The sequence below is a fragment of the Ips typographus genome, linkage group LG2 (genome assembly GCF_016097725.1).
Source record: "Ips typographus isolate SLU linkage group LG2, UJ_Ityp_2.0, whole genome shotgun sequence".
Lineage (NCBI taxonomy): Eukaryota > Metazoa > Arthropoda > Insecta > Coleoptera > Curculionidae > Ips > Ips typographus.
In genome coordinates, this window is record NC_138423.1 from 16,674,541 (window position 1) to 16,693,236 (window position 18,696).

The 18,696-nt window shown below is 32.0% G+C and overlaps 2 protein-coding genes across 4 annotated transcripts in view; one reads left to right on the plus strand and one right to left on the minus strand.

The window, feature by feature from the left end:
- Positions 1 to 1,304: 1,304 nt before the first annotated feature.
- ATPsynO (ATP synthase subunit O, mitochondrial) lies at positions 1,305 to 2,567 on the plus strand. The gene is made up of 5 exons (XM_081974251.1): positions 1,305 to 1,411; positions 1,466 to 1,517; positions 1,662 to 1,876; positions 2,025 to 2,184; positions 2,280 to 2,567. The coding sequence occupies exons 2-5, from the start codon at positions 1,491 to 1,493 to the stop codon at positions 2,505 to 2,507; spliced, it is 630 nt and encodes a 209-aa protein (XP_081830377.1). The 5' UTR covers positions 1,305 to 1,411; positions 1,466 to 1,490; the 3' UTR covers positions 2,508 to 2,567.
- Positions 2,568 to 4,930: 2,363 nt separating this feature from the next.
- The window catches only part of LOC145723950 (uncharacterized), a 51,715-nt gene continuing 37,949 nt past the window's right edge, over positions 4,931 to 18,696 (minus strand). For 2 of the 3 annotated variants that reach the window (XM_081971990.1, XM_081971989.1), the window contains 4 exons: positions 8,925 to 9,041; positions 8,522 to 8,707; positions 5,912 to 6,110; positions 4,931 to 5,848 (listed from right to left, as the gene is read on the minus strand). In XM_081971990.1, the coding sequence (XP_081828116.1) occupies positions 5,944 to 6,110; positions 8,522 to 8,707; positions 8,925 to 9,018 (447 nt within the window). In that variant the 5' untranslated portion in view covers positions 9,019 to 9,041 and the 3' untranslated portion in view covers positions 4,931 to 5,848; positions 5,912 to 5,943. The remainder of the gene's footprint in view (positions 5,849 to 5,911; positions 6,111 to 8,521; positions 8,708 to 8,924; positions 9,042 to 18,696) is intronic. The other variant, XM_081971991.1, reaches the window with a different exon arrangement.

Sequence of the window (18,696 nt, forward strand, 5' to 3'; positions counted from 1 at the left end):
GTAACTCAAATAATTGTGCATGTAACAAGTACCTAATAAGTTTACTGTTCTAGAAAGCACTTGTACCTACCATTGAGTATAGTGTTGGAGTAAAATCATCCCACTTCAAAGTGTTCAACCACTGTTGAGTTAGATCCGGTATTTTGTAAAGTAAAAAACTGACACGGTTGGGCTTTTTCCTGAATTGCTGTTACAATGTGGCTTGAAAAACTTATAAACGGCAGCAAACAAAAATAACTCACGCAAATAATCTCAAGTGTTGATTTTAAACCGTAAAAATTCATCTAATCCTCAAAAACTCAATTTCCACAATACAAACAAACGCAAACTGTCACCACTATTTCCGCCATATTGGAATTTTTGACAAGCACCTTCTGGGCTTTCTAGTATTGTAGGCGGTGATTTGTCAAATTGGGCGCAAGCAGCAGAGCCAACAAGGACAGACAGATGAAGGATGCATTGTGTTTTTATAAAATCAATGTAATCTCAATTAATTAGTCTCTAAAATTGTGCCTTTATTACGAGCTATCCTACACTGTTAATACAATTTTTATGAAATTTGAGCTTCAAAGTAGAAAAAAAACTGAAACGGCTAGCATAGACCAAAAAAACGATTTCAATAAAATTTATTTCACGCGGCAAACTTTGTGTGCAATGGTTACAATGGTGCAATAAACCGGTTTAGTTATGCCTTTTCGATCAGTAATCGATTTATTTCATTGCATTCATAAGGAAATTGTCTAGCGATTGTTAATCGATGTGTTCTTATCAATGAGTAAAAAGAACAAGTATCAGGAGGTAACAATAATACAAATTATAACCCGTTTGTGCATTAAGCGAGGGGGACGGAAGTTGATTGCGCATTCGCCTACTGCGCAGTTGAATTGACGCAGTCATTGAAAGTTTGGAGTTTCAAACCCGCAAAAATTTGTTGTTTGTATTTGTTGTAGTATAGTGTTAGTTTGTTTTGTTTGTTTGTGGTTCTTTAACAGTTGAGTTTTGCAAATTTAAATTAAGTTGTACAGTGGACAAGATTAAATTTAGATCTGATAGTGCCAACCGGAAGTTGACGGCCGCCATATTACTCCCCCCGCCTCCCCCTTGTTTCTGTCCCCCCTTTTAATTGCTAGTGCTCCTTCCTGCTATGTTTACATTTTTTTTATTCATTGGTTCTTATGAATCCGGCCATTGTTTTTGTAAACCCTGAAAAGCCAACAATCCTAGCATTCAGTCTCAAAAGTCAAAATCCACTTTTTTCTTAAACATGGCGATTGGCGAGTTCACGATCCACATCTAGGTACATGTAGTAAAGTGAAGTGGTTGACAATTGACATTAATTGAGCAGTTGTAATTTTGTCACTTGTCACTTGTCAGTGAGTGATTGCCGGATTGCCCTGAGATTTGGACTAGGGTAAGAAAAGTCGATTTAATTTGGAAAACCGATATTTTCAAACCTTTTTTGCAGTGTAATTTCCTGAAAACTCACTGAAATGGCTACACAAAAGCTTGGTTTAGCTGTAAGTACACGGATCTGATAGTCCCATTTTCTATAAAATCACTCTCTGATCCATACATACTATGTAACACCTATAGAACTAATATTACATAACTGGAAGTTTATACAGCTTTTCTTAACTAGGATTGTTTTTGCTCGTATTTAGGTAAGAAAATTCAGCACCAGCAACGTTGCCAACCAACTGGTCAAGGCTCCAATTCAAATTTTTGGAATTGAAGGAAGATATGCCACTGCCTTGTACTCAGCGGCCAGCAAGCAAAAGACACTGGAAGCTGTGGAGAAGGATTTAATCCTGTTACAAAACTCACTTAAAACTGATGTTAAGTTTAAAGAGTTTATTGTAAATCCTACTATTAAAAGGTAAGGTCTCTATATGTTTTATCCAAAGGTTAAGTTAAAATTGACTTATGAATTTTACCTCCCAGTAAATTGAATTAAACTCATTTCATTTTAATGTTTTCATAAAAATTAAGTAGGTACAATAGTTCTATTTTTTTTTGGTGCTTAGGTCACTCAAATCTGATGCCATTAAAGCAGTTGCTAACAAAGCATCTCTAAAACCAGAATCCACCAATCTTCTGCAAGCCTTAGCTGAGAATGGACGTCTCAAAAACTTGGCAGGTGTCATTAATGCTTTCAGAACCATCATGGCAGCCCATAGAGGAGAGGTGTGATTTTGTTTTAAATTTGAAACTTTTTAACACTTGTTTACAAATTTGTTTCAATAATGTGGTCTTTTTAAGCTAAGATTAACTTCTTTCAGGTTGTCTGTGAAGTAATTACTGCCAGGGAGCTTGACAGCGAACAGAAAACTAAACTCCAGGGAGTCTTAAAGTCCTTCTTGAAATCAGGCCAGTCAATCTTGCTTACCACTAAGGTTGACCCTGCAATTATCGGTGGATTGGTAGTGTCTATTGGTGACAGATATGTGGACATGTCTGTTGCTAGCAAGATCAAAAAGTACTCCGAGATCATCAGTACTCCAGTTTAAGTGTTATATTTTATGTTATTTGTTTATTTTATTCAAGAAATAAATTAGAATATGCTAGTGTTTTGGCTGTTCATTGAAAGTGTAAACTGTACACAACTCACTCTGTTCTGGAGGTTTTGAATTTCAGTTTTTTTGTAGGATCAAGATAAAGTTGTATCAAGAGCTCTTTTTAATGGAATCTTCTATTTTTTATTTCATTTTTGGATTCTGCATCGAATTCCAAGTAGTCCTAACCTAACCTAATTTAATAATAAATAAAGTTGACAGTGGTAACTTATTTTTGGGTCAACATGTATACATTAATTTATCATCAAAAAAATCGTAATCAAAAATACATATTGTCAAGTCTAAATTTAATTTAGCAAATGATCAACATTTTAAAGTCAGGTGACTGTTTTTGGGACTGCTGGCTTGGACAGTGTTGCAAGCTCTAAAATGACATAATCAAAGTCACGTGATGTTTGTCTTGCAATTTCAGCTTTTGCAACTGTCTAAAATAATAGTCTGAATGTAATTTACCAAATTTTAAAGGCCACGGGACTAATTTTGACAGATCTCAACTGGCTTTTACAGTGTTGCACGCTCAAAATGGTATTATCAACGTCAAGTGACGTAGTTCTTACAATTTTACTACTGTTACCTGACCTTAGAAAATGAATCAATTTGGAAAAACAGTCACGTAACTTGAGGAAGTAATTTTTATTGTATCACCATTGTATCACTAAACCTTATCGACATTTTGACAAAAGTCATGTACCGGGTGTTCCACTAACAGAGGTCATCGGCCATATCTCAAAAACTAGGAAAGACACAGCTTTGAAAAAAAAATTATATGACTAATGTGGCTAAGAGAAAATGCTGAAATTTTTTTTTAACTCTAACTCTTCCGCTAGGTGGCGCAACTTACATAGTAAACGCAAAAAAGTGAAATAATAACTGTGAAAATCTAAATGTAAAGCTATGTTTAAAATAACACACTTACGTTTTCGAAGCAATTCTATACATTTTTTGTATAAGAAAGTTTTCTCTAACTTCACGCGTTTTCCGTTGAGGGCGCTGCGAATCTCGTCACAGAAAAACTTAAATATCTTGATAACGGATAATTATTATTTAATGAAGTAATAGCTCGTTGGGTTTGGTTTGCTCTATTTAATGACCTATAACACAATTTATTTTAGTTAACTAACTAACTGCTAGATAAGGTTATAAACAAATTGAAATGGCGTTTCGTTGATAGTTTCCTAAAAATCCAGATTTCATCACTTTTACTTGAAAGATTTTTGTAAATTTTGTGCATAATGCGTATTTCTAATGAATTGACGAATGACGTAATCAAAATGTTATGCTCTTTCTATCTAAAATATAAAAAAGGTACCATTTCATTTAAGTTTTCTGAGATAATCGCAAAAAATTGCGATTTTTTGAAAAAGTGCCCTCTAGGCCCTCTAGCAGCTAGTTAGTTAACTAAAATAAATTGTGTTATAGACCATTAAATAGAGCAAACCAATGCCTTTTTAACGAGTTATTACTTCATTGAATAATAATTATCCGTTATCAAGATATTTAAGTTTTTCTGTGACGAAATTCGCATCAGCGCCCTCAACGGAAAACGCGTGAAGTTAGAGAAAATTTTCACAGTTATTATTTCACTTTTTTGCGTTTATTATGTAAGTTGCGCCACCTAGCGGAAGAGTTAGAGTTAAAAAAAATATTTTCAGCATTGTCTCTTAGCCACATTAGTTATATAATTTTTTTTGGAAAGTTGTATCTTTTATAGTTCGTTTTTTATATTCGAGATATGGCTGATGACCTCTGTTATTAGAACACCCGGTACAAATTTTAAAAGCAGACATGCTACTTAAGTCAACCTAAAAACTGTCACGTGACCTTAAAAAATTTTTTAAGGGTTTTTTCATCAACATTTATCATTATCTCAATACCAGGGGACTTATAACTAAACTTAAGAATGCCGCAAATGTGTAAACATTTCAAGGTATCCTAAGGCAGTTTAAATAATTTAAAGGCATTTTGATGTATTTCAAGACACTTTGAGGCATTTTAGGCAGTTTTAAGGCATTATCACTATGAGGCATTTTGTATGCAAAAAGGCATTTTGGTGTACAAGAAATATCGGCGGTCTACCCCTCGATTTAGTCTCACACAGGTAATTATTTAAGCCAATTGCTCTTATGTTCTAGGAAATGATTTTTGTAGACCTTTTTGTGATTTTGAAATCTGGAAAGAATTTGACAGATTTTTGTAATTCTTATTGAGATATTTATGGATCAAATTGAGCAGTTGACCAGTCATTTATTGCGCGATTTTATGGCTATAGAGGTTTATTTTGCACAGAAGATTGTTTGTTGATGTTTCAGTAATTCATATGCTCAATGCAAAGTTTCCACCACTAAATAAAAAATCTATTGTATATATTTTAATTTATTTGTTTATTATTTTACAACTATCTCTATAATATACTTGCAAGGTAAGTACAAATGCAAAACAGTTTAAGCAAAAGATTTTTCACATATAGGTTGTTACACAATTCTGATTCTTAAGAAATTGGAAGTTTTAAACGTTAAATAACTAATTGAACATTCGAAAAATACTGGAGCAACTTAACTTATTATTGCTTATCATTTTTTACAACATGGCGACTGTCTACAAGGGTTTTAAAGCATTCTGATTCAAGCAAAGGTATTTTATACATAACAAAAAATAGCAAGTGCCTTCAAATTGGTTATCCTACATATGAAAACTATACAATAAAGAATAGGTATGTACAGCTCAACGTGGAAGAATATACCTAAAAAAACTAAATATTCTGATATTCAGTACACAAAATGGAAATTACATTAGTGGTACTCTTATAACTAATAGAAAAAATTAATCTTCTAGTTATCTATAACAAATGAACATAAAATATTTACGTTATTTAAGTAAAATATATCAGGAATAACTTTAATATTGGTCCTGGTTTGGGAAAACAAATACCTACTACATTTTTCGTACACAAGCAGTAAGTAATGAAAACTTTATGTACAGTATAAAATATAATTTTTTTAGAACAATAACTCCAAAATGTATGTTTTAATGCAAATTCTACACTAAAACTGACAATGACGTCTTTGCGGCATTTTCGTATTTACTTGGATGACAGTCAATCCTTTCAAAATTCTTCAAGATCCGATGAGCACCATTATTAATGTCCTTTTATGAATGGAAGTGGAATTATTTGAGGAATGATCGGATCATCTTGGGATTGACTGGACGGGTCCTGTCAGCTTTCCACATCAATTGAGAAAGAGTGAGCGTGAGTTAATGCACTCCATAATGGAGACCTATAAAAAAGTAGTTTTACATTGATACATTCACCAAAAACGTAGTGGTTTAAGTAAAATAACCTTTCCGAACAGGCGTCAACTTTCTGTTCATGCTACCTCGAATGATCCGGCTTATTTTCTGAGTCAGGGGTCATCATTTCAATGACCGTTTGCTCTGCCTCAGGCTCAGAACGTTCTTCAATAACAGTATCCAGCTCTAAGGAAGGAAATCCTCTGCTCATTGCCCTTTCTGAACGTAGACTAATTGCCCTTGATCGACCTATCAAATTAAATAATTTAAGAAACTTTAAACCGTATTAAATTCAAAATCCCTTCTTCAACGTTATATTTAGTTAGGGCAGGTTTTATAAAAACTTTAAGTTCCACTTTCGGCTAGAGTTTAACCATTTTCTTTGGGTTCCTGGAAGTATTTCTGGGAAATAGTAAATCTCCGACATGTGGCAAATCTGAACGTTCCTGTAGTTGGGGTTTATCTTGTCAAAACTAATTTAGGAACGTGGATATTTACGTTGCCAAGTTGAGCCCAGGCGTATATGAAACTCATTAAGAAAGGTATCCCTGTAAAATTTAATTTTGCAAGGTGGAATCCATTGGGACGAATGGGATATATTATAGTCCCGAAAGGGTAAATCTAAAACTGTTAAGATTCCTCGGCACGTTTTGATGTTTGCAAATTTAATTGGTTAAAAAATGATGCAATTAACGGATAACGTCCAGATTTATACACTAATTTAAAGTTAAATATAGCAAAGTATCCAGGGTGGAATTCCTGTTATAAAAAAGAACAAAAAGGTTTGTAAAAATTGTTATTTATCATTTATGTTAGTTACTTAACTTAAAATGCATTTTTATGTGTGTTTCATGTTAATGTGCTTATCTAAGTATACGTGAGGAAAAAGTAATTAGTAAAAATTAAAAGCAAAGTTTGATCCAAATTAAGCATAGAGCATGTGACCATAACATTATTAAAAACCAAATCATCACTTAGTTTATAATATTTTCTGATTTATGTAGAAAAGCTTCTTTGACATTGAAACTAATTTCCTTCGTACGAAGTTTAAAAGCTCTTCCTTATTGTGCACAAGAAAAGTTTGAGTTGAAAAGTCAACACCAATTATTATAGTTTTGGTTTATTTTTTTGTCCAGAATAGAAACTTTTTGTTGAAATGTATTGCTAAGGCGTTTTTTAACTAAATTGAATTCAAGCTCGTTTTACAGCAATATTAATTAAACTTAATAAATTTAATTAGACAATAATTTTACTAGGCTTTGTTAGGATAATGTTAATTAACATTTGAAACGGGTCACTTTTCTTCTTGCACATAATACACAAAGAATATAAAAAGTGTTTGCTAAATATAAAGTAGGACACTTTATACTACATAAACCAGCTTTAATAGCCATTTATGTATCAAGGGAATTTCTCGTCGCAATCCTCGGGCAACTTTTAGGCCAAATGCCTTGGGATTTCCTAAAATCGTCGTCTCCAAGTAATAAATGTTTGATAATACCCGTGACGCACACAAACTTGTAGGTTCGACTAGTTTATTACACTATAGGAGATCATGTGTTTCCACTGACTGCTAAATCGTTACAATTCTGGCAGATTCTGGTATGAAAACTATGAAACGCCACAGTGTCTGGAAAAACATATCGAGGATAGTTGAAAAAAGGTACAAAAATAGTTTTAGAAAATAAAAATAATACTGAATTTTGGTCACAAAGTCTAATTAATATTAGTAGTATTAGCGTTCATAAAAGTAAATAGTTTCAGTAGGACAAGTTAGCAAATAAGTTTTTTTATGAAATTTCAATGTTATGGTCACAAGTTTTGAGTAGGTAATATTGGCAAAAATAACTAAGAAAATCGACAAAGTTGGTAAGTTAGCATTAACCAAACAAAAAGAAGGATGGTTCAGTGGTGCAAGTGGTCTGAAAACATTATGCGGTCTACAGTTTAAAAAGATTATTTTAAATTGCCATATTCCTGCTCTCTATTATACACATATATGTTTTAAAAACTTAAAACCTTTTACTACACCTATTATACTTTAAACAAATCTTTAAACTTAAAACATACATTTTCTGATTGCAAAGCATTGTAAACTGAGTAAGAATCCTAAGTTAAAAGCTTTTATTCCCATGACAGCACTAGTAAGCAACATGATATATCTCTTGGGATGACTTGTGTAACATCAAAAATTGCAATCTATTACTGCAAATGCACGTTTTCAACATTGACATATTTAAACCGTTCAAATATCAACTCTTAGTAGTAATATTTCATATACTCTATCAGAGTTTTCAGTTCTATTAAGATACGTAAAATAAATCTCAAAAACAAGAAAACAATCATTAATTTTATATGTATGTATAAGCTTAACATACAAACAGCTAATGATTATGTCTTATAATTTAAGGCAGTACCTATGTAATATTGAAAACTAGAGAAGTAATGGATAGGAATAGCACATTTACAAAATTGCAAAACTCGTAGCGATTATCACGACTATTTGTGAACTTTGTTATGTAACCTGAATTTTTTACATTCTTGCAGTAGTTATTAATATTAAGATAGCATATTCTTTACTCTGAAAAAATATGGACACACTTACACCACATAAACCCTAAGCAAGGGAGAAACTAAAGAAGAAAGAGCGCAGTAGTTACCTATATAGTGTAAAGAGCTGAATCTGACAATAGAGAAAGTACCGTGATCAAAGTCCATGTTCCTCCTGCGTGCCTGCTCTCTGGCCAGTTTGGCTCTTCTGCGCAGACAGCATATGACGAGAAGAGCCAACAGCGGAAAGCCAAAAATGCAGGAAATGATCGGAATCACCACAGTTTCCGGTGACACTAGATTACAAATTAATTACTTACTTATAGAAAACTGAACGATTTTTGCACAAACGATCTTTCTGTGCAAAAAACAATATCTACAACAACACACAAGTATTCTGGTTTACTTTTTGCAACTTAAGAGAATGATGCAGTACTCAATATCGTCAACTAATTATTTCCCTTATGAAAACTGAAGTACAAACAAACTTTTGTGAGTAAAAAAGTAGATTACCTGTTGGATATATTAAAATAACGGGCCTCTTGTTATGGGAATGTATGTGAGTGTTGGAGACTGTACTCGTGGATCCAACTGTATTCCCTGACATGGTGCATTAAATATTTGGCGAATCTGAAACAAAAAAAAAACTTTTCAAAGTAATAACAAAATACGTAATTTAAAAGGGTTCTTCTGCTTAAATAATGAATTAGGGTTAATGAAAATTTTAATAATTAATTATAACTCTTTCACGTAGTTCGTCGAAAATTATTCGCTTTATTAAAATCGAATTTCAAGCACAGACAATGAAGTTATCTTCTTTTTTTGGATCCAAAAAGTAGATCAAGATTTATTATTTCAGGCCATAATGTGCTCATACATTTATTATTACTTAAATTACTCAAAGTGTGCCTCATCATCACAATCATCTGCCTAAATTTATTTTTAAAGCAACAAAGGGGTTTTGATTCTTGGCAAATTTAACTTTTTCTTTGTTAAGAAAGAAGTTAAAAAGTAACATTTAAAATACTGCGTTATTTAAAAATTCTATGTTTATCGAAGTCATATTATTATTATTTTTGTTATATTAATTTCAAGTTTAATATATTGATAAGTTTAGTTTTCAGTAGGACGCAATTAAATTTTTGCTTTGCTTTTCTTATCGAGTTTTACCGATTTGTATATTCTGATGATCCATTTTTAATCTTAAAAAAGTCACATGACTCTAAAAATATCAATCTAAACGTAAAAACTGTCACGTGACCTTTAAAAATAAATTTGATGATTGAAAATAGTGACTAAACACGAAATAGAATTAAAAGGTGACGAAAAGCATCAGTTTAAACTTAGAAACGCTCACGTGAACATTCAAATAATATTTTGACATTTGAAACGGTCACATGATCTTCAGGATCTGCTTTGACGTTAAAAAACTAGTCACGTGAACTTTTTTAACTTTTTAAATTAAATTTTAGGGTTAAATTTAGTAACGTGACTGTTTTTAACTTAAAAAGAGTTACGTGACCATTCAAATAGTATTTTGACATTTTGACATTTAAAAGTGTCACGTAATTTGTAAAATAAAAAAAACGTAAATAAAAAACGGTCACGTGACTATCAAAAAATATTTTGAGATTTAAAACACATGACCTACAAATTAGTTTTGGTGTAAAAAAAGTCTCACGTGACCTTTAAAATTAAATTAAGGATCTTCTTAAGAAGTTAGGCGACAAAAAGTAACAGGATGCACCAAACTGCTTTCTTTTTAAACTAACATCATTTTGATTAACCGTAGCTTCGTTATTTGAGAAGATACAAAAAAAATGTAACTACGGAGAGTTGTAGAAAATTTCATCCTCTACAAGACTGTATTGAGGTGTTTTTGCCATTTAGGATCTCTTTAAGGGGTTACAAGGCAAAAAGTGACAGGGTGCACCAAACTGCTTTTTTTAAACTAACTTTTTTGACTAAGCGTAGCTCCGTTATTTGAGCAGTTAAAAAAAAATTTAAGTATGGAAAGTTGCAGGAAGTTTTACCCTCTATAAGAGTGTATTAAGGTATATTGCCTTTCAGGATCTATTTAAGGAGTTACAAGGCGAAAAGTGACAGGGTGCACCAAACTGCTTTTTTTAAACTAACTCCATTTCGACTGAAAAAAAGGGTTAAATTAGGCATTTTTGTATGTCTGTTCGCTGACGATTCATAGTAAATTTTTGTTTTTCCACTTTATACTGCCTTCAAAAATTTGCCGCAAGGTTCTTTGAGTACCACTTACCTTCCCCTAAATCCAGCACTGCCTACAACTTTAATCCGGTTTTTCAAGTGGCTGTTTTTCAGCAATTTTGTACAGACTTACTAGTGCAAAGTGTTGCAATGTTTTGTTCTCGATTACGCTTTGTCTAGACATTCGCAATTTTCAGAATTCTCCACTCGTTTCATTAAAATTTACTGAAATAGCGAAGCAAAGTTTTCAATTATTCTGGTTGTCATTCTACATACAACACAGTAGTTATAAGCCTTGTCTAGTTTTGAATTTTTCCAATTTATATCCTTTTGCTAGTTGATGATAAAAACTGTAAATATCCTTGTTAAAGGCTGCAACGACAATATAATATCACTTTTCTTTGGAGACCGATTCATCAGATCTTATGGACGTAAAATGGAATTTTTCTAATTTTGGCATATAAAGTGACACTTTTCAAAACTGATTAGAGTGACAAAACGTTTTACTTTATGTAACTAGTTATGAAAAGTTCATTTCATCACTCCCTGTTTTTATGCATTTCCGTAGAAACATATGGGCGACATCCATCATAACATGTCGTTGTCACAGTTTATACAAGGTGCTATGAAAGTGAATATTTGTGTTAAATCACTTTAAAAGATGGTTTTTACCGCTTTTTGGTCAAAATTAGAAAAAATTATGTATGCAACACGTTTCGAAAATGTCTTATTGTGTAATTCATTCAAATTGTAGGACCTCGCTGCGCTCGCCCTACAAACATTCATTCGTTACACAAAATCGAACTTTTCGTAACTGGTTACATAGCTATTTTATGCATTGCTGAAGAGACAGTAAAGATTAAGGGTTGCCAAAGTTTTATTTTTGGCTTGGTGGGATTATTCATAGTCACTTTATAGTCTATTTTCAGCTGAATTACTAGGGCAAAAATTACTGCAAGTGTATCTTTTGCCAACTTTTAAGTCGATAGAGAAATTTGGCGACATAAAAGTAATTTTATGTAACGAATAGATGCAAAAATGTGAGAAGCAAAATTCTTGTACTATAATAATCCACAACAAAGGAGAAAAGGAGTTTTATGATTTTTTGCAATGGTTTAGTAGGTACTTATAGTGCAAATTTAAGTAATTGCAGAAAACTTCTCTAAAAAATTTAGTACTGTATTTTTAGCAGACGTAAAATATAAATGATGAGTTACACTGAACAAAACTTACCAATCAATATCAGCAAGGGCAAAGCTCCGTTTTATTTTGCTTTTTCCCAGTAAAAAAAATGTTAAGGTTTTTCTGGTTAATGGATAAGTAAGAGAAAAGCAATTAAGTGCTTTCCTATGTATCCAGATCTCAATGGATTTTCTTTTTGGGAAGTACCAAACTGTCACTTAAACAAATTTTAATTATATTGAAAAAATTTATTGCATTGCATTGCAGAATGCATTTGAGGGGATCTACAGTGCAGCTAATTAGTAATCTGTGGACTTCTACATCGCGTTAAAACGTTTAATGGAAGTGAAACGCACTTAAATGTGATAATAACCCAGATTAATTCAAATCGTGGATAAATAGGACAATCATGCAGAAATCCCGATTGGAAACACTTCAGAGATACTATTGGCTAATTAAAGCTTGCCGAATCAACGTCCTAAATATAGGTGGTGGACATTAGGCTGAAGCTTTCCAAGCACTTGCCGAATCAATATAGTGGACAGATAGGAACCGCGAATGTTTGTCATTGGATTACATTCCTTACTCTCGTCGAAATTCGATAAGGACGCTTTGGAATACCGATCCAAATTGCCAGCAATGCAAATTTTCATCGTGATTGCCAATATTGAATTCTAATGCTTTAATACCAGCCATCCGGTTGAAAACTGCTACCTAGAGCAAAAAAGGTACAAAGAAACGACGCATTTTGCATCGGAAATGAATTCTCAACTGTGAGCTTCTCGGGGTTACTGGAGAAAATATTTAATCAGAGTTAACAATTTGATCACCCATTCGACAGAAATATAGAAAGAAAGTGTTTTCCTTTTTTTTTTATTACATTTTATTTTTGCAAGTGATATGGCTGGATATAACTGGCTACATTTTCATATCTTTTAAATACAATTGTGTTTTAGCAATACATAAAAATTTTATATTTCATCAAATGTTAATAAAACATAATAATAATATTATAATTTAAAATTATTGACACTATAATTATTTTAACTTGATAGTAACTAACCAATTTTAATGCTAATTTATTAGATATATTACATTTGACGACGTTTCATTTGAACTTAACTGGAATATTATCGTGGATTATTAAAAAAAGTTGAGTGGCAAAACCGAGTAAAAGCATATTATATATTTATAAAATTCGTATCCGTCATCAGTCTAAAACACATGTTTTTCTTAATCTTGGTTTAAGCAACTTATGAGAGGCCAGCTAATCAGATTTAGACAGTTGTTGTCATTAGTGAGGAAGACTTGCATTATATCGTTTTCGAATTCTACCCACATAACACAAATATATGCTAGATATAACTTGCTACATTCGAAGGCACAAGCCTGGCATATATCAGATATATCAAACTACGTACAAGGCATATGCTTGACATGATACTTTGGTCGCTTATTTGCATATTTTAGGTCTACACTGTTACGTACATCAATGGAACATTCAATAATGTGCCATTTGGAGTATAATTATCACCTGCCTTATGCACATCCCCATCAAAGAGTTTGTGATTGGTCAAAAAAGCAGCTCTCAGCTTTCTGCTTTTTCTTGACCAATCACAAACTACCCTAAGAGTTTTGGAGACATTGCACCAAAACACACTCTTGCAGCCAAACAGTACAATATAAAGTATCAAGAGATGATATTTTTACACAAAACGTGAGGTATTTTGTTGAAATTCTTGATTGTTTAAGAGCAAAAAGTACTTTTGGTGTTATTACTGAAAGCCGTTAAAGAATTTGAATAGAGGGTTTACTCGCATTTGAGTTATTATTAAACCGTTTTTCAGTTACGACATGACCACCACCCTGTATATATTCACTGATTTCAGTTTGGCGCTATAAAACGGTAGAGGCATATCAGAACCAGTCGGATACCTGATATCAATCAATCCTAAATAACTCGCTTATTTGGTATACTTCTATAGTACTTTAATATGTCTGTGGATAGACAACGAAATGGGGTTTCCAACGATATGGCAACAATGGTCTGTAACTTTTACCAATTCAACGCTAGAGAGTGTCAAAGTTGATCACAACATTTCAGTACACGCATTCTCTTAATCCTAAATAACTCGCTTATTTAGTATACTTTTATAGTACTTTAATATGTCCATAGATAGCCAATAAAATAGACTTAACAACGATGCTCTGTAGGTTTTACCGTTTGGCTGCTACAGGGTGTCAAATGTGGACTTATCCACTATGAAACATGCCAAGCATATCTCTGAAATATGAATATGCTTTTTGTGCTATGTGGAAATTAATTTATAATTATATAAATAAAAATTAAAAAATACACTTTCGACATGATATTTGGGTTTGTCATGTATAAAGCAAAAACACAATCTAATAAATCACATCACAATATAAAAATGATTCATTATGATCCTTAACCGCGCAAGTTTCGTTATTTCAAAGCTTACACCTGCAGCTGCTATTGAAAATGCTATTAATCGTAGTTCACATAATTTATTACCGTAATTTCAGCCCCTAGCTTGCAAACCGGGCTCTTGAAATAAGTCGTTCCGTTTTCAGTGCCACTTTGAGAATTACTCCTTTGTTATAGCCGACTTTGCTTAAGGTTAATGGCAAAAGAGGTTGGCCGTGCTGGCCAATCTGTTTGAAAGTCTTCAACGCCGTCGTGTTATTATGCAAAAGTTGAAAAAATCGCCTTGAGATTGGTTGTACATTTACTTTTTTTTATATTTAAGTCGAGTTCTTCCAGATAGTTGCATGATATAAGTGATATAAGGTTCTAAAATATCCAGAAGTTTTTTCTGCATTTTTTTAACGTAGTAAAGAGTATGATTTTGAATAACTGGTGTGTACAAAACGTTTATAAGTAATCCTTTTTTTAGTAGCATTTAAGTGTAAATGTAAGTTCAAAGCATATTTAAATTTTTTTCAAACTAACTTCATTACTACAGTTACTAATGTCGCCAGAATTGGAAATGCAGAGTTGCTTTCCAGTTGAAGGATCCAGGAGAATGGAGAACGTATAATCCCAAACTATTATAGTAGTAGGATTATTCTCCTATCGTTGTAAACCACCGCACACAATAAGTAACAACAAGATTCCCATTTATAATCCTGTTGAGATTCAAATATTTACCCTGAGATAGATGTTCGTGAGAAAGGTAACCATTATAGTAATACTAGTAAACAATGCTGTAACTAGACGGAATAGTTGAGAAATGTATGTTTCATAATTAATTTTGTTTTTAATGCTGAATATAGAGCCAAAACTTGTTGGTGCATTATTATGTTGCCCAAACTGTCAGTTAATTATTATTTGGAACAAAACTTCGCATGCAAATGAAGTGCGTGAAATTAGAAAAATTTAAACAACTTATAAATAGAAATTGTTATAATATGATCAATTCAACGACAAAATGTGTATTCATAGCGTAATGCATTTATTTAAAGCATAAAAGGTTATAATTTGCTAAATGCATGCGTGAACAAATCCATTAGAGAATTTTGGTTATTTTTTCATTTGTGAAATTGGGCTAGAATAGCACAGTGTACAGTGTTAATTCCATATCGTGGTATACTGAATTTAATTAACCCTTTTAATATCAGTTATTTATTAGGGCAATTTTTGGAATTTTGCTCAAAACTTTTGTCCAACGATTTGTATAGAGACTTCGAAAATAGTTATTTATATTACTAGTATAGTATGAGCATTCTATAAGAGTCACGAGACCATTCATTTGCCATACTACACGAAAAAAATCAATTATTATCGCACTAGTTTTTTGATCAATTTTTATTCAGAGACTACTCAGGAGGTCAAAAGAAATCGATTACAGCAATAAAAATAAAAAAAAAACAACTTTATTTTCACCCAGTTTTGGGATTTTTGAAAATGGAAAAAATTTCGAAAATGTTGTTTTTCTTTGTCAAAAATTGAATTTAGCAATTTTCAGTGATAATTTGCGTTTTGAAAAGTTATTGTTTTTGACCATTTCAAAGCGTTTTCAAGTTTTTTTGAACATTTAAAATGTCAAAAAAAAAACTCTCTTCTTAATCTTAAACCATTGAAATTTTTTTCTCGAAAAATCAGCAAAGTCTTGTCTTTATGACCTAGAGAGCACCTATCGATTATATGGAGTGCGTGTAACCGCAATCATAGTGTACAAAGTTCTGTTTTTGTAATTTTTGTCAAAAACGTAAAAATATGAAAATGTTGTTTTTTTTTGCCAGAAATCGGATTTTACCAATTTTTAAAAGTGGCATGAGCGCGATTTGTGTTCTAAAAAGTTGTGGTTTTCGACCAATTTCAAGTCTTTTGAACATACAAATTTTCAACATTTTTCGAAAAACATTTCAGAAATGTCATGTCTTAACGACGTAGAAGTTATGAATTGTATAGAGTGCATGTAACAGCAATCATTTTGAACAAAATTTTCTTTTTCACCTTGTTTTTGCATTTTAAAAAATGTTGGGAAACGAGAAGAAAAATTAATTTTCTTTTTGCAAATTTTTAATTATGAGGTGCAGTTTGTACGTGTTTTTAGAACTTTAAAAATGTTGGCCTTTTTTCGAAAAAAATCACTTAATTTGTTTACGGTTTTGAAACATAAATAACTTCATTACAACATAACATATAATATCAAAATCATATTATTTAGTGCCGATTTATGTTTAATTCAAAATCTGGTATAATTCATAATACACCACATCATAATACTGCTTTAAAACTGAATTTTTCTTAATCGTACTGTATAAAAATGTGTAGAATTTAAAATGAACACAAAACTAATAAAATCTTTAGCAAAATTTATATACAGACTGATTCACATCTTATCCATCCGCAAATTTTAATGTTAAATAACAAACGTTTTTTAACAAAAATTAATTAAATAATTTTGTTGAATAAGGTGTTAGTCCATCGAGAAAAACACGAAGAAAAAAGTAAAAAAAACGCGTTTTACAACAACTGTTACTATAGTCTATCCGGCGAACCTACGGAGTAATAAAATTCGATGGGCGGCAATTTTGGTCAGCCCGCATTACACTGTAAAACAGGTACGTAAAAGTGAATCGAGACATAAGACCCGAGAAGTCCTTATATTAGAGAGAGAAGAAGATATTATATTGTAAAACGGACCGGATATAGACCAATACTAATGGACGGGGCGGGTCAACCCCTCCTAATTTTAGCTTTTATTACTCCGTAGGTTCGCCGGATAGACTATAGTTTGCTTTAATCACGTTTTGCTGTCACATCAACGATTTGTAGGCTATTATTAAATTTTTTTTTGTCTAAACTTAGCTCAAAGTTTACTTTCAAACGATATTTACATAATTCTCATAAGCAAAGTATGTTGTTCTAACTTGCCGATTGTCTACCGGATTTCGAGTTAACTTATTTACGTCAAGTTATTCAGCACACAACTCTATAGCCACTTGCAAGTTTGGGCACAGCGGTTGATTTCAATTACGGATCTTGAGTTGTAAAGTGTTTGTCTTTAACAATGAAAGCAGCTTGACAAAGGGCATGCATTTGATATGCCCAGGGCAGACGATCGATACACCCTTTTTTCACACTCGGTTTTTGCTTTATACCTTTCTTGTACGTATGTAGAAAGTGTCAAAATAAGAAAAACCCTAATGTATCCATATATTAGTATTTTTTATCTTGATCAAACAATACAATCTTACAAAGCGATGCAGTGCTCAAACAGGAGAATTTTATTTCTGTATCAATCACAGTAAGATGATTATCTGACAATATTTTAAATGGTACCAAAACACATTTTTGTGTTTTTTTTTAGTACAGGTATCAATAATATACAAGTATCTGACGATTTGGAAGGCTATTTACAAGACCTTGTAGAAAAAGGCGAGTAAAAAAAGGGATTTTATATTACATACGAATCTGATGAATTAAATTAAAAATTAAATGTAATGTGATTGGTGGAAATCAAATCAAATTAAAGTATTTTGACGTCATGTAGAAGTGACGTAATTTTAATAAAAAAATGTATTTAAATAATCTTATTAACTTTTTGATCTTAAAACAACTAAAACTAACTGTACTAAATTTTAAACTATTACAGTGTTTTGTTCTGCTGTAGAAATACCATAAAAGTTTAAAACTAAAATTCAAATGTAATTTTACCACTTGCTGACAAAAACACCAAACGCATAAGCTCAATTGTCATTAACTGTAATTAGAAAAGCGTTAATATAAATTAAATTTTATGGCAAATGTATTACAATTTTTATGTTGCGTTAGGGTAATTGAAATTTTCCATTATTTTTCTAGTAAAGAAGCATTTGCAGTCAGCAACATGGACAATTAATAATAATAAGGGGCATATCAACGAAGTTTTAAGGGAAAATGAAGGATATGGAATTAGAACGAAAGTGAAAGATGATTAGTCCGTTTTACGAAACTTTATTCATTAAATAACGTCAGATTACATAAAAGTACATAAAACGTTTGATAAATTTCAGAGTATTGAGTAAGTGGTAATTTTGATCCAGTTTTTGAGTACTTCTTTGACTGTTCTATCAACTGGTTTTTCTCTATTTTATGTCTATTTTAGCTCCTTTTGCACCGTGCAATTAGTTGGTGATCGAGACTTTGACAGTTGGGTTTATATCAATTTTGCTAATTTGTCACTATTCTACAAACTAATGCCGAATGTTGGTGTGTGGGTGGGAACATCAAACGTGATTGGGCAGAAACATCAAAATGGCATTAGTAGATTCTGATCCTTTAAAATGTCACCAGAAGTTATAAGTTGCTTGGATTATCAAGCTTGAGAGAAAAAGTTTGACGCCCTCTAGCCTTAACTTGCCAACCAGTGTT